Source organism: Sinocyclocheilus grahami, unplaced genomic scaffold (assembly GCF_001515645.1).
Source record: "Sinocyclocheilus grahami isolate Dianchi unplaced genomic scaffold, SAMN03320097.WGS_v1.1 scaffold919.1, whole genome shotgun sequence".
NCBI lineage: Eukaryota > Metazoa > Chordata > Actinopteri > Cypriniformes > Cyprinidae > Sinocyclocheilus > Sinocyclocheilus grahami.
In genome coordinates this window covers 122,373-138,353 of record NW_015506098.1, presented here as the reverse complement: position 1 = coordinate 138,353, position 15,981 = coordinate 122,373, and the positions used below count along the sequence as shown (strand labels likewise).

Genomic DNA, 15,981 nt, shown 5'->3' with positions numbered 1-15,981 from the left:
TGTTTTTTTTTACCACATACAATCAAAATGAATAATTTTGTTTTAAGCATACTACTAGGTCAGGATAAAAAAATGTAATTCTATCAATAGAATGATAGGCTCTTAATCCACCAATGCACTTGGTTCAATGGAAATCTCATTATTAGTGTGCAGAGTGCTTTATAACTTAGAGGGGTTTGCAGGACCCACAGGCTGATTTATAATCTGTTGAATTGCTGAATGGACATCGATCAATATGAAAGACTGGCATAGTGGATACAAAGACATACATTGCTGCCCTTACTTCTTTCAAAGACTTAATGTTTATTAGAGTTATACATGAAATATGGGACATGTATTTAATGCTTTTAGATGAGCGGCTTTGAAATGTATACTATTAGTTAATAGCATTTACTCTCCCTAATGTCATTGCAAACCTGTATGAATGACTTAGAACTTAATTCTCAGGTTGTCGAGCTACAAAATGAAGAAAAAAAGCAAAAAAAAAAAAAAAAAGGGGGCCAATATAACCTGAGGGCTATATTCAAGCTCTTCTCATATCAGAAAAAGACCATCTTAAATTTGATTTTAGTCAGTCTGAAATGCCTGAGCCAAAGTCTGCCATCAAAATGATTTGGTATAATTACCTCCCAGAACTGGCTAACAGGTTTGCGTTCCCAAAAATGACAGCAGTTGTGATTGTTTTTGTGTGTGTGCTCTTAAAAAATTTATTTCTGGGTGTGGGGCGAAAAAAAAAAAAAAAAAAAAAAAAAAAAAAAAAAAAAAAGGGGGTCCATATTACCTGAGCGCTATATTCCAGCTCTTCTGATATCAGAAAAAGACTGAAATGTTGTTTGTTGTTCATTGAAAGTTTTTGCACAGTATATGGGTGAGTAAATAAAATGGGGGAGAAAAAAAATTGATGTACATGAATTGCAATTCATATCTAATTGCAAATCTTCTAATGATTCGCATTGATTTTCAAGGTTTTCAATTTCTTTAACTTTGCGGTAGTTCTTAAAGTTATTGACACGTTACAGTGATTAAGAAACATGCAAGGTGAAACACCGTTTCTGTGTGCTGAGTGGAAGGCAGCAGGGTGACTGTGTCCAGAGACTATGAATTTGCTGCGAGTAGTTATGTATTTGTGAACATTTACAAGCACTCGTCCTGCTCCTGTTGTGCTCCAGTGCACTCTTCTGCCTTTAGATTTATGATCCCACAGCTCCCCCTCAGTCCTGATCAGAGCCTAAGCCAGAAGCATGCACACAACAAACCACAGATGAGAAATAACACGTGCCACTTCTCATAACCTTTACTGCTCACACTTAAACTGGCACCGTTTCATTCCCTCAGCACCTTCACAACCTACCATCCATCTCAGACACACCCTTGCAATACAGTTATGGCCCATCTGTAAGTCACCTCCGCATCTCCTCAGAGACCCTCTAAACAGCACCCAACCCATCCCCCCGTATGAGGCCCCACTGTATATGCGGATATTTCTGGTATTTCTGCAGTAATCATGAAAAGCTGCTTGTATTCAAACTTTTTATTCATATATTCAATTAATTAAAGTGATTAATTTAATATATTGCATTAACCATGATTGACTTAGCGATTCAAGAATTTCTGTTCTATTTTCCAGAACTCTATGTTCTTCAATAAAAAATTAAGATAAAATCAAAAGACAATATGAGAAAATAAAAATAAATATGAGAGAATATTTAGTTAATATTATTTAAATATATTAATAGCAACTTATTAACTTATTCATTTGCATATTTGAAATTATCCTGTGGCTCCCTTTGTTTTTTGGATTTGTTTGTTTGGAAAATTTGTTTAGGCCTCATAGTTAGCCCTGGCCCATTGGTTGAGAACCACTGCTTTAAATGGTGCTCCTACCCCGGTACTGTCTATTAATTTTGTAACCACTGCGAACATTGTGGTGAATGTATCTACTGAATAGGACTAAAATGATTAGTCGACAATAAAAAAAAAAGTTGTTGACAAATATTTTTGTTGTTGAATAGTTGATAGATCTCATATGACCCAATGTAAGGGCCTGCAATAATGCAGTTTGACCAGTGTGGCGCTGTAGCACAAAACTGTAATTCAGGCCACCCAGCTGCAATCCAATTGAAGACATGCTTATAAGAATTGCAAACAAATCTGAACCAGCAGAGTGTGGAACATTTTTACAGAACTACAAATAAAGAAAAAATGCTGTCATGTGTACAGGTCCCCATATATACTCATGGTGAAGTTCTTTTTCGTTCTTTAATATAATCAAGCAGCTGTTTACTGTTGGTGAACATCCCGATGCTGAGAATGGCGTTTAGACAAATGTGTAAATATATGCTTCACACTTTCCTCTCAATAACAAAATAAACACACAACAAAAATGACAGCATGGGATAGAGCTGCACGATTCTGGATAAATTGAGAATTATGATTTTTTTTTGTCTCAAATAGAGATCACGTCTCCTACGATTCTGAACTAAACAAAATAATGTGTGACAAAATATTATTGCTGCAGTCTATTTAAAAGTGTTTAATTTGAATGAATTATTAAACATTTTAATATGTATTCAAAATATATTTAACCCTTTAACTGTCACTCACATTTTTGAACATAGACGTGAAAGTGCACGATCCAAACTTAAATTTTTATAATTCATGAACGAAAACATTTTGTAACATGATATTGATGTACCATTTTCATGGTAATGCAATGTTTGATTTTAAAATGGGTTTCAAAGGATGAATTTTGAGATTTAAAGTTTTCAATTGATAAATAATTTCTGATGATTTCTAAAGTGTGATCGAGAAAAGGCAACAAATAAGACTTTTTGCTACAAAGGTCAGAACTCCTGTTATGATGTAGATTTTTTGAGGTGCACTCTTGTCATAAATTAATCTATTACTTTTCCTACATAATTTTTTACAAAAACATTGGTAAAATATCTATTTAGGAGTCTTAGACCTTTCCAACGATATATAGTTTGTCATTATTAGATTAGGATTTAATTGTAATATAGTGAAGTAAACTTATGCGTCCCACAGAGGGGACGGGTGACAGTTAAAGGGTTTTAATACACCAATTTTTAGTATTAAAATTATGAAAAAGTGGTTTGAATTAATGATTCAATGACTCACTCGTAAATACTTCCCTTGTTTCATTACTGGATGAATCAGCTTTTTTGAACGAATCTCTTGAATGAATTATTCATTCAATGATAAATAAATTTTTTGTAAAGGGGTCATATGACGTTGCTAAAAAATAATATTATTTTGTGTATTTGGTGTAATGAAATGTGTTTATGCGGTTTAAGGTAAAAAAAAAACACATTATTTTCCACATACTGTACATTATTGTTTCTCATCTATGCGCCGCCTTTCTGAAACGCATCGATTTTTACAAAGCTCATCGTTCTTAAAAGTGAGGTGTGCTCTGATTGGCCAGCAATCCAGTGCGTTGTGATTGGCCGAATACCTCAAGCGTGTGACAGAAATGTTACGCCCCTTACCATACTGTGATGCCGTGTCCTGACGCGACAAAACAAAACCAATAAAACCCGTGACAAACGAGGTATTTGTTGCATCCAGTGGGGACATAATTACTGATTATAATGACTTATCCTGTATTTTTACGCGTTGCATCGCGCCGCGTAAACATAAAACCATGTCTGCATTTGTGTTTGGAGAAACAACAAACAAAAAGCGCTGCTCTACACTGCTCAAAACTCACATTTGAATCATCAGTGGCAAGTCCTTTAAATATGAAAACGTACTTACAGGCTGTGAGTCAGCATTATTTGTCAGAACACCGGCATTGTAGGCTACTCTCCCAGGAAACAGTCCTCGTCCTCCGTAAAGTGCGCTGCACGCATCTGAATATTTTATTTGAACTGTTCTGGAACAGTGTTGTAAATACAACTTTAACACTGATTTCTAGTTGTGTCCTCTTATGGAAGACCAAACAAAGTAGTTTCGCTTTCACAACGAAACACACAGCGTCTCCACGACATGGCGGCGGCAGCAACAACGCTACAGCGAGAATCAAAGTTACGCCTTCTTTCTTTGCATGAACATTTGACCAGTGTTATGCAAATCTTCCCACACAGGGACGTAGATATGTGGGACATGTGTTTAAACGAGGCGTTTTAGGAGGGCGTGGACGAGTCTTAACTTTTATAAAGAATATCTCTTTGGGTTTGAGACTTTAACCTTTGCAACTTTAGGGATCTTATCTATTCATGAACAGCTTGTAACACTCCAAAGAGAAAGGAAAACTTAAAATCGCATCATATGACCCCTTTAACAGTTACTTTTCGCCAACTAGTGGTGAAACAAGGCAATCAACACAAACATTATTTGAAGCACCAGTTACTTTCAAAAGGGCAATTGCTCTATTTTGATCGCTACCATAGACATTAATGTTTATATCTGAACTATAAACGATCTCTTTGGGTTTGAGACTTTAACCTTTGCAACTTTAGGGATCTTATCTATTCATGAACAGCTTGTAACACTCCAAAGAGAAAGGAAAACTTAAAATCGCATCATATGACCCCTTTAACAGTTACTTTTCGCGAACTAGTGGTGAAACAAGGCAATCAACACAAACATTATTTGAAGCACCAGTTACTTTCAAAAGGGCAATTGCTCTATTTTGATCGCTACCATAGACATTAATGTTTATATCTGAACTATAAACATTCATCCCAGTATTTCTGTGACAATATGAATGACTGTAAGACAGAAATAATCATTTATAGTTGAAAAGAATGTTTGTGAAGCTGTTTCTTACCCAAACATGGTAAATGTCTGCTCTCTATGTCAGCGGCAGTGTGTACACAGATTTGATTTCCGGTAAGAATTTTTCAAAGGTTTAATAGACACGGGAGAATCGTTGTCATTTAGAAATTAGATCTCAGGGGTGTTTGAATTTAGATCGCAATCTTTTAACGATTAATCATGCAGCTCTAGTGTGGGAAAACAGTAGTTAAGAAAGCATTGGATCATAGTGATGTGGATGTTTGCGCCAGTTCTGCAATCGTCAATCCAGTAAAGTCACATCATGTTTTTTTTGTAACACTTTATGCAATAGATTGCTTTACTTCATGCAATAGACAAGCAGCTTTACAGTATTAAACATGAAAAACAGTGTCAGTAGGCGCGTTTCCATTACAGATTTGCGCAAAACTTTGGCAATATTTTCTGAATGTCGATAAAAAAGTATTGGGAAATGACGGCGTTTCTATTAACCAATGTTATGCGGCTAAAACATAACCTTTTGCCTTTTGCGATAAGTCATGGCAACAGATTTTGGTGGGATTTTGACGGATTTTGGCTATATTTATTTAAAGGAGGCTTATGCGTGTATCTTAGCAGCAAAGAGTGCCGCTTCAGAAACGTGCGTAGTGCGGCTGGAATAAACCATAGACTGTATAAAAACATAAACACAAGCATTGAGTGGCCGTAATCAACTTCAGTGACCGTATCAGAGTGCCACACTGCACCGCAGACATGTGCAATGTAAATAGTCTAAGTATTAATAGTAGGGAAAGCCCCTTATACTGGAGCGCGGCCACTTATGAAGTGTTTCTTGGATGTTATAGTACATTGAAGAATGATCATATGACGTTTTACATGCGCCATGTGACCTGTAAATGCGAAAAAGCCGTTTCCATTGCAGTTTTGCGAATTAATCCTTTTTCGCATTGCCTGAAAAACCACCTCATGCGAGCGTAAAAACTTTTTTGCGATATATGGCCGTTTTTGTGAAATTGACGTGTTTCCATTAGGCATATTTTCAATTCGCAATTTCAATTTGCGCAATTTGAAGGGTAATGGAAACGCGCCTAGAGTCACTTTTAGTTAGAATTACAACTTAATGTTCTGCTATAAGGCAGCTATACATATATATGATATAGAATATGTATAGCTCAATATTTTAACGAATTGCAAAAGCTGAAAAATGTATCAAAACCTACTGGTTAGTCTGTGAAATAATTGAGTTAGTTGATTAATCATTATAATAATCATTTAAATTAATTGATTACAAGAATTTTTAAAAAGCTTATTAAATAGTTTTCCGTAGTCCTTATTATTTGGAGAAAAAAACTAAACAAAACTGCTTTACTGCTTATTAATATTCTAAAAACTTTCGTCCACAAAATCAAAGCCATGCGATTCAACCAAAATGGAGAAATATGCAGAAGGAAAAAAACATAAAACAATAAAATATATCGTAGACCATTGCCACCCCTTATGACTGTGTTAAGGTATGTAAGGTTCTTTAAATATAATAATTTTAGATTAGTTCAAGTTGTAAAATGTCATGTGATGCATTTCCCGATTTGTAAATAATTAATAATTCATGATCGTGGTAAAAATATATATTTTTAAACTATATTAAGGTGCAGTAAAGGTACAAAAATGGTATAAAAGTTTTTCAAAACCATTTGAAATACAAAGTACATTTCTAAATATTGGCACTCATTTTGAATTTTTTAAAAAATATATTTTTGTTTATATATTGTGGACACTCTTAGGTATTATTGCCCCTGTAATTGATCTTATAATAATAATAATAATAATAATAATTCCTTATATTTATATAGTGCTTTTCTTGGCTCTCAAAGCGCTGTACATAGAAGGGGGGAATCTCCTCAACCACCACCAGTGTGCAGCATCCACCTGGATGATGCGACGGCAGCCATATTGCACCAGAACGCCCACCACACACCAGCTTATTGGTGGAGAGGAGACATCAGAGTGGAGTGATGAAGCCAATCAGCAGATATGGGGATGGTTAGGAGGCCATGATGATCAGAGGCCAATGGGCGAATTTGGCCAGGATGCCGGGGTTACACCCCTACTCTTTTTCGAAGGACATCCTGGGATTTTTAATGACCACAGAGAGTCAGGACCTCGGTTTAACATCTCATGCGAAAGACGGTGCTTTTTGTCAGTATAGTGTCCCCGTCACTACACTGGGGTGTTAGGACCCACACAGACCACAGGGTGAGCACCCCCTTCTAGCCTCACTAACACCTCTTCCAACAGCAACCTAGTTTTCCCAGTAGGTCTCCCATCCAGGTACTGACCAGGCTCAACCCTACTTAGCTTCAGTGTGGCTGCAGGGTGATATAAACACCTATAACAATATAAACACATATATAACAATTTGATAAGGATACTTTGTGAGGAAAACATTTAGAGGTTAGTTCATCTGTGGTACATTCTATTGCCACCTTGTGTTCTGTAATAGTCATTGCAATTGTACATGCTGTTTCTAGTGGTCATGATGTATCAATATAAATACCTTTGCTATGTGTTCATGCATTAAATGGACAGTTCACCCCCAAAAATGAAAATTGTCATCATTTAGTTATCCACAAGTTGTTCCAGACTTGTATGAATTTCTTACTTTTGTTGAACATAAAATAAGATATTTTAAGTGATATATTTTGAAGTGGGGAACCAGATTATTTATTTCTTATTTTGTTTGTGAACTGTTCCGAACCGTTCTTAATGGTTTTCATGGAGGTGGGAGTGATTTTGGCATGGTCCATTTTAGGGCTGCCACTAACGATTTTTATTGAATTTTATTGAACAAAACTGTTAAAATACATAATGTATTATAAACAATAGAGCTAATGTACATTACGCATTACAACAAAGACCTGCAGAAGGCACCAACGGCCCGAAGATTGTTTTTACACATTGCTGTGCGATCTAATACTTAATATTGACCAAGCACCATTTAATTCAAATGTCCACTTAATCTTTAATATTTGGCCATTTCTTTTGGACAGAAATGCTATAGCCACTTTAATTAAAAGAATATGTGGACATCAAAACGTGTAAACTCTGAGTGAGTGTTTGAGCTTTTATTTTGAAATCGCGATGTATCTTCCTGAGTTTGCGTAGATTTATAAATGATTTACCTTACAAATCTGACGAAATGGCGCACGTTGCGTTCCCAGATGAACGTTATAATAAACCTAAACTCACAACAACATGCAGAGATGGAGTTTGAGACCCTCCACATATGTAAATGATAACAGTTCCTGTGGAACTACTGTGAACGGAGCCGCTGTGTGACGCATGTACTTAACCTACACGCATGTAAATAATTAAAGCTAATATACTGTATTAGAACTATTAGAATAATCAAATATAATTATTTAATTAAATTGTAGCGTTTGTGAATTCACAATTATGCTTAATTATTTTAAATGGGTTTAATATATGCAGCCTTGGGAAACAGTCTAATAATTAGTTTTATGGATTCTCGTTCGTGTAATGCGCCACTTCTGGTATTTTAATGGTTAGTCGACACGAGCAAAATGAAGTCGAAGATTTTAAAAAATCGAATAGTTAAATAAAATCGACAAATCGTGACATCCCCTAGTCCATTTAGGTTATAGGCTGACATTCTGTTCCAAGAGTCTTTTCATAAATTAATGTATTTTGCGTTGAGTTTAAAGTATACTTTTGTCTTCGTGGTCCTCATAGTTGCCATTTGGGATTAATGTTTCCATCCTGGTGATTATATGTACAGTGGGTACGGAAAGTATTCAGACCCCCTTAAATTTTTCACTCTTTGTTATATTGCAGCCATTTGCTAAAATCATTTCAGTTAATTTTTTTTCCTCATTAATGTACACACAGCACCGCATATTGACAGAACTGAATACTTAGGACCATGTGTTATTTCAGTTTTTCTTTTTTAATAAATCTGCATAAATGTCAACAATTCTGTGTTTTTCTGTCAATATGGGGTGCTGTGTGTACATTAATGAGGAAAAAAAATTAACTTAAATGATTTTAGCAAATGGCTGCAATATAACAAAGAGTGAAAAATTTAAGGGGGTCTGAATACTTTCCGTACCCACTGTATATATGGTCTGTGTTTCATCAACTTAAGCATCCTTATCATACCACTTTCTGTTTTGGTGACTCTTTGGCTTTGTCTCAAAACCTAGTAAGCTTGCCTGGTCTAGGGACCGCATTTTTGGGTATCATAGGCTGTTAAACATGCATATAATGCCCCAAAATTCTGTCAAGGTGAACATTTCACTAGCTCTAGATCTTGCTTCCCATTTGTTCTATTGTCTGTCTCTTTTATCTTCTCGTGATGATGTAATTGTTGGCACTTTCAAGTCAAGCTTGTATTGTAATACAGTGAGTTCATGCCCCCTCTGTAGGTTGAGTCGCTGGAATGCATCTTCGATGGGCCATCCACTGTAGTGAACGAGGAGAGTCCTCCGACTCCTACTACTCCTCTCTCCAACCCGTACCCTCAAAGTCCTGTGACCGTCCAGGTAACAGTCACTCGTCTGACTTGGCAAGCATCTTTATGTGCTTCTGATGTAGTACCTGCAGTTTGCCAATTCTGTGTTTGTCATATGGCTGTCAGTCATGTGCGGTCTAGTGTCGATCATCTCAATGTGATCAGTGTGACTGGTCGATGCAGCTTTTCATCGTTTCATGATGATTTGAATGCATTTGATCAGACTTAATGCTGTCACTAGAGGGTACAGTACAGTACAACTCTTGCATTGTACCTCTCATTGTCCTTCCTATTTGTATTTATGCAAAATTTCATTTTGATAAGTGCATGAGCCTGCTAGAATCTACACACGTGGGTTCTAGTTAAATGATAGACTTGTGTTTTTAAATGCAACAGTTGTTTGGCTTCATATGTTGCAGCGATAGCTTTGCTGTTGCATTTGTTATCTGTTGGTGCATGCCGTCATACATGGAAGCACCATTGCTTCCACAGCGTATGGCCAATGTTTTTTCGAGCTTCAGGATCTTGTCCCATTATATAAGATGAATAGCAAATTCCTCGTTGACTCCTTTTCTGAATGACTTTTCTGGTCTTGGGATTTATGAGGTGGATGTGCTTATTCAGGCCTGAAAACAGTTTGCATTTTTTTGCCACAAGCATCTTAAGTATGAGGCGGTGTTGGTATGGGTTTGAGGTGAGGCTGTGTCCTTCAGTCACTTTTCTCATACAAATCATGAGCCTTGAGCTGCCTCCCATTTCCCGTCAGTGACGTCAGACCTGATATATCTCCCCATGTGGCAAAGTTGAATGGCTTGATCGCACATTCAAGAAAGCATCAGGAGACCACAACGAATGCGAAGAGGTCAAGGTGCCAGAGCACTGTCCCCTACAACCCAGGAATTTCCACTGGCACAGGGAACGATGTTACCCTGCCTCATCTCCAAGACAACGTGAGGAAAACATCGTCTTCTCTTTTATCACAATGTAGCAAATGGACACTGCAGCCGTTTGTCAGAGAGGCACAGCATTGGAGTAACGTCTGCATCGCAAGCCTCTGGACTAATTTCTTTCAGGCAATCAGAGTGGAGCGCAGTCAGTGCTAGCCAAGTCAAGCACCCAGTCTCACTCTCTCAGCTTCCTGCTGACTCATTTTGAGCTGGAAGAGACGAACGCAGGCACCTGCAGCCGTCTGCACTGAGCTCGCATCCCACCACTGCACAGCCGCGATCGCATCAGCGTGCCAGGAACTGCATCAGCCACAGCAGTGAGAGAGAGAGAGAGAAGGTGAAACGAGTAGCATTACAGGGGGCTGCACAGATTGCGAAGCGCTTTATTTCTGCTGCAGTTTGTGTACGCCAGGCAGCCTGTTTTTTTCCCCTCTTGTCCTGCGTTCTGCTCTTTGTAGCTACCTGCACCATATGTTTTCATCAGCGGCACGCACTATGTGCAGAAACTGGCTTTGAGATGCCTGGCTAAGAAGAGGTGGAGGGGGGCAGGTCAGAGTCAGGAAACGAGTTATATTTCACTGAAGCGTGAACCCCACACACGCACACTCCAGCCTCAGACCACAATGCTCAACTCGGTGTGGTATGCTAAAAAGATGGGTCGCCGGATCATGGGTACCCTAAGGAGAACCAAGAGGCGACGTCTGCACTTGTTGGTAGGTCTGGAACTCCGCAACAAGAAAATGCTGCGTGTCAATCACTGCAGTGAATAACTTGCTCTCGGTAAAGCAAATGATACATGCTTAAACTTAGTTTTCGATGTTGACAGAAGTTGCTTGATTTGCTTTGTATAAAACAATGTATTGTGCATCATTTGCAACTGCATTAATCTGATTCATAACAAGTAAAATGTCCTTCCACTCAAAAGACTGAATGGACTATTTAATCATGGCCAAGATTGAGAAGCTAGGTGCATTAACAAAACAGAGGTGCGTTATTTTTTTGTTAGTACGTCATGGAGTCTGAAAGGCACTGGTTGACAGACCGTCTCGTAAGGCCAGAGTAAAGTCATTTGTTTTGTTGCGTGAAATATGAGCATTGTTCTGCATTACACTGTGGCAGTCACCTGCGTGAGTGTGTGATGTCTGGCACGTCATTGTGTTTCAATGAGAAAATGTGAAAGCACATATCTCTTCCCTCTGCTGCCTGGCAACCTGCGTGCCTCTGTCATGCAGCAGTGCTTGCAGTGTCTTACACACGCGAACACACACACATGCGCTGCACAAAATGTGTATGTTCCAGACATGAATGGCAGCGATGCTTTGCCACTGATCCAATCATGGCTGTTGAACACATTGGAATGCTTAAGCTCATTTAACTGGTCAGATTTACTGTTATGGTCCCTAGTCGCCAAATGATGCATGTAATTTGTCATCAAAGGCATGTTACATGTTTAAATACCCACATGATAGCTTGGGCTGTATCTATTGCTGGGTTGTTAGAAGGTACTGTTTGCTTTTTTGTGTATATATTCCAGTCCTTATCAAGACACAATTACTTTGCAGTTGGCCTCTTTACATTTTAGTAATTTAAATGATGTAACTGCTACATTATCTGGAAAAAAATCCTGCAGATTACAAGTCATCGTTCAGGTTGAAGACGTGAGTAAATGTAACCTTAATGGGATCCCAAAGTGTATAGATTAAACATTTTTCATTTAGAAAAAGGGTAATAAACAATCCCAGTGTTTGGCTGTCCACAGATATTCTGTTAACATTAGGCCTCTGGGGAATGTGCACTCAGAATTCCTTACAAAACTCAACAATTTAATTTGATTAAGCCAATCAGACATTTTTGGTCCTGTAAACATGAGACGTGCATAATAGTATCCACATTCTAAAAAGCTGTGAGGTGCAATGGTCAAAGATTTCCATCTAGAGCCATATTTATATAGAAAAGCTATTTTCTATATAATTAACGGAGCTTTGTAAACAGCTCAGAGTAATCACGTCATCTCCGTAAGAATGATATGATTGGCAGAACAAATTTACCTGTAGTTTTGAAAAGGTCCTGTTCACACATGATCTCTTAACGGCAATTTACCAGTGAAGACTGTATGTGTGAAAGGGGCTAAACTCTTCCTCTGCATATGCGGTGAGTTTGGGTTGCTTAACTTTCATATGGGAAAACTGTGCGGTAATCCTCTGCAGGTATTTGTTATAATATAGGCATATTACATTGTCTTTAACAGTTGTTCAATAAAACCATGTACTTGGTTTTGATACTTTATTTGAGGCCAATTATTATTGCCTCATCATTATTTTATATATAAATAGTCATATTAAAGCCTATTTTTCACTTAGTTCTTTTTGTATTACTAAAACATACTTGTCAAAATCATCAGTAGATTACTTGATTAGCAAAATAATGGTTAGTTAAGCCCTAGATTTGTTAAAAATTTCAAAATATACCTGCATTGTTCTACTTTTTGTAATTAAAAGACAAATATTTTGTCATTCAAATATTTCTTAAAGTATTAAAATATTGTCTCGTTCTATTGAACCAAGTATATGCATTTTGTCTCATCTCGTGAGCTAAGTTTATTGTCACACCCCTAGTGTTGATAAGCGGTGATATAGCTCATAATTTTCCAAGTGTATGATATAGCCTAGCTTTCATTCTTCAGGTCAGTCATATACTCGTGAAAATAAAAATCAGTTTGAATAAGGAAAGCGATAACTTTGCCATAGTATCCTTTCAAATGTTAAAGTTGCCACAGTCATATTTTTTAATAAGTGAGATCTGATTGTAGTCCTTGAAAACCAAAAAAGGAGTGCTTGAAAAGTCCTTGAAAGTCCTGGAATTTCATTTTGCAGTATCTGTACGAACCCTGTTTAAGTTACCAGTTCTTGGAGCATTTTATTTTGTTGTTGTTAATTGAACTAAACTGTAGTTTTCTGTAGTAAACTGTCTTTGTATATTTCCTATTTTATATTAATTTCCTAGTATTTAATTTACTATTATTTCTTTTGAACAAAACAGTTTCAGAAATTTCATGTTTTAAATTGTAGGTTATCTTGTACCCTGTCAAGGACAAATCTAACCAGCAAAACTTGATATCAAAAGCATCCTAATGTTACATGTGTTTGCATTATAGTGAGTAACCTTTCCTGGTATTGCCGTTTCAAATAGCCTACCATAATCTGTAGTCTGAGCCTGTCAAGGGCTAATGGGAAGGGCAGATATGTTACTAGTTAGTTTCAAGGAAAATCATTTTCAAATAAGGTTTTTTTTTTGTTTTTTTTTTTGGGCAAATTACCCTGTGTATGTGTCCACCCCCGCAATCCCCCAACCCCCAGAAAAAAGTTCAGGCTCAGGATATTTTTTTTTTCCTTTAACCCCTGTAGGGCTGTAGCTATCGATTATTTTCTAATCGAGTAATCGGATAAGAAGTAATTTTTCTTTATTAAAGAGCAATACAAGAGATGATAAGATGAATCTCTTAGAGTAAACAACTAATTTGTTTTCTTTTTAGAAAAATTTACATTTTTCTTGCTGAAATTGCATACATTAATAACCATGAAAACTAAACCCATTTAATGTATTTAATTGCCAAATTACATTCAAAATGCAAATACAAATATATCAATAAAATAAAAAAATAAAAAATATTAATAAAAAAATAAATAAAAAAATCAATTTCACATTACTTTAAAAAAGGTAAACAGTACAAACCAAAACTAAGACATAAATCAAAATAATAGTAATAAAAATAATACCTAAACATTGCATTTATGTAGTGCAACTTAACTTTCAAGTTTCAGCCTAACTAAAGCTCAAGCATGACATAAGCCTTTACTGTCTTCTTGGAAGGCTTTGTTGCTTTTGTGAGAGGCAAAGCTCAGTGGACAGGAAGGTAACTTGGAACAAGAGCAAGAGACCATGCACAATTTCTAAACACATTTTTCTGCAACATGAAATTAGAGTTATTTGGAGAATAAACCCTCTTAAATGTCCCTTTACGTACTTGTGTGTGTGTGAAACTTGTTTTTGATATCCTTCATATTCTGTGTGCTGGTCAGTTCACAGCAGTGATAGAAATTAATCTGTTCCAATAAGATTGATTTTCACATTTTATGGGTATTTTTACCTTTATAAAGCCTTTTTTTTTTCTAAAAGTGCATCATCTTTTGAGTCAAATTCTCACATTTAATCAGTCAATTAGAATAAAAAACATTTGGGCTGTTACCAAACAAATGATATCAGTATCAAAATTCATCTTTGCAATGCAGAGGAAACACAGAAGCTGCATGGGATGAATTTTCCCACACAGAGGGACATGAATGCATTTAACCTGCTGTTACAAATGCATAAATAATATTTTATTATTTTAAACATAAAACATTGAATACTGATATTGAAAATTATTTTAAGAATGAAAAGATACTTTAAATGTGAAATTAAATGTGAAGTGACTGTTAAGAAGTGATTCATTGCGATTGAACTGAATCATTTAAATGGTTGATTCGTTCAGGAACGAAATGCCGTCATGTTGCTCAGAGACGCAAAAACAGGCAATATAGTGTCTAAAACGTAAGTCTTATAATATTACCTTCTTGTTTATTGAACTGTTGAATAAAATCACATTTGTAATCATGCTGATTTTAGAGGTGAAAACTGGAGAAAACTCTTCGTGTGATATTGACTAGCTTTCTTTCTGTGGTATTTTTATGCACAATGGCATTTAGTCTTTCACAAAACATAGCTAACGTAGGGAGGGACATGATAACTAGCCACCATATTGATTTACGGTCTTAAATATGTCCAGCACTTTTTTTTTTACAGTCTATGGTCCAGCGTTTATCGGGTTGTGAGTCAGTAATAATGGTCCGTGGGGAAACACGGTGTTCCGTGTGTAGTTACAGTAAATGGACTAAACGAAGCCTCGATGCATTTATTTTGATTTATTTGATTATAAATTATATTATATTTTATTAATTATACAGCATATATGATTTTTTTTGTATTCGAGGAATCGTTTCAGCCCTAAACCCCTGTATTAGTTATGTAAACTATTCAGGGAAATATTGTATAGGTGTAGCATTCCATTAACTGTAACTTTATTTACTTATAAATAATACGTTTTAAAAGTTTTTTTTTGGGTTGAGCCATTGCCTTGTTGACAGCGCTTCAAGTGACACTAGTCAGAGTCCCGACTTGTGGTCCTTTCCTAATTGTGCTCCCCTCTCTTCTCCTTCATCGCTTCTGTTTTTTTTTCAGCAGTCCTCTCAAGTAGAAGTAAAAAGAGCCAAAAATATTATTTTAAAAAGATGTTATTAGTATATTAGAAATCAATAATTCATTTTGTGAATCAAACTACACTGGTCACATAGCATGTTTTGATTCACTAAAAAAGAAACCGCTCATAACATTTATTTATTAAAAAATCAGAAAACAATGATCATGTTCGATGTTTGTTTTTGCGTGCAATGCACAAGAAAAACATGTAGAAAGATCTAGAAGTATCTTAGTTAAAAGATCTGTGAATGCCAATTTTTAAAATGCAAGAAAAGTCTGCAGATTCTGTCTGGTGGAATCTGCATCCAGTTACTACCTGAAAAATGTTGTCTTCAAAATGCTCTCCTCAAAGGATCTGTGATGGAGAAGCTACAGATAGGCTGCTAAAGTTCTGAATATATATATATATATATATATATATATATATATATATATATATATATATATATATAT

The 15,981-nt window shown here is 36.2% G+C and overlaps 1 protein-coding gene across 1 annotated transcript in view; it reads left to right on the top strand.

Moving 5' to 3' along the window:
- dlg1b (discs large MAGUK scaffold protein 1b) overlaps positions 1-15,981 on the top strand; it is a 147,903-nt gene that overhangs the window by 67,942 nt on the left and 63,980 nt on the right. Inside the window, exon 6 of the mRNA XM_016249289.1 lies at positions 9,201-9,317. Within this exon, the coding sequence (XP_016104775.1) occupies positions 9,201-9,317 (117 nt within the window). The remainder of the gene's footprint in view (positions 1-9,200; positions 9,318-15,981) is intronic.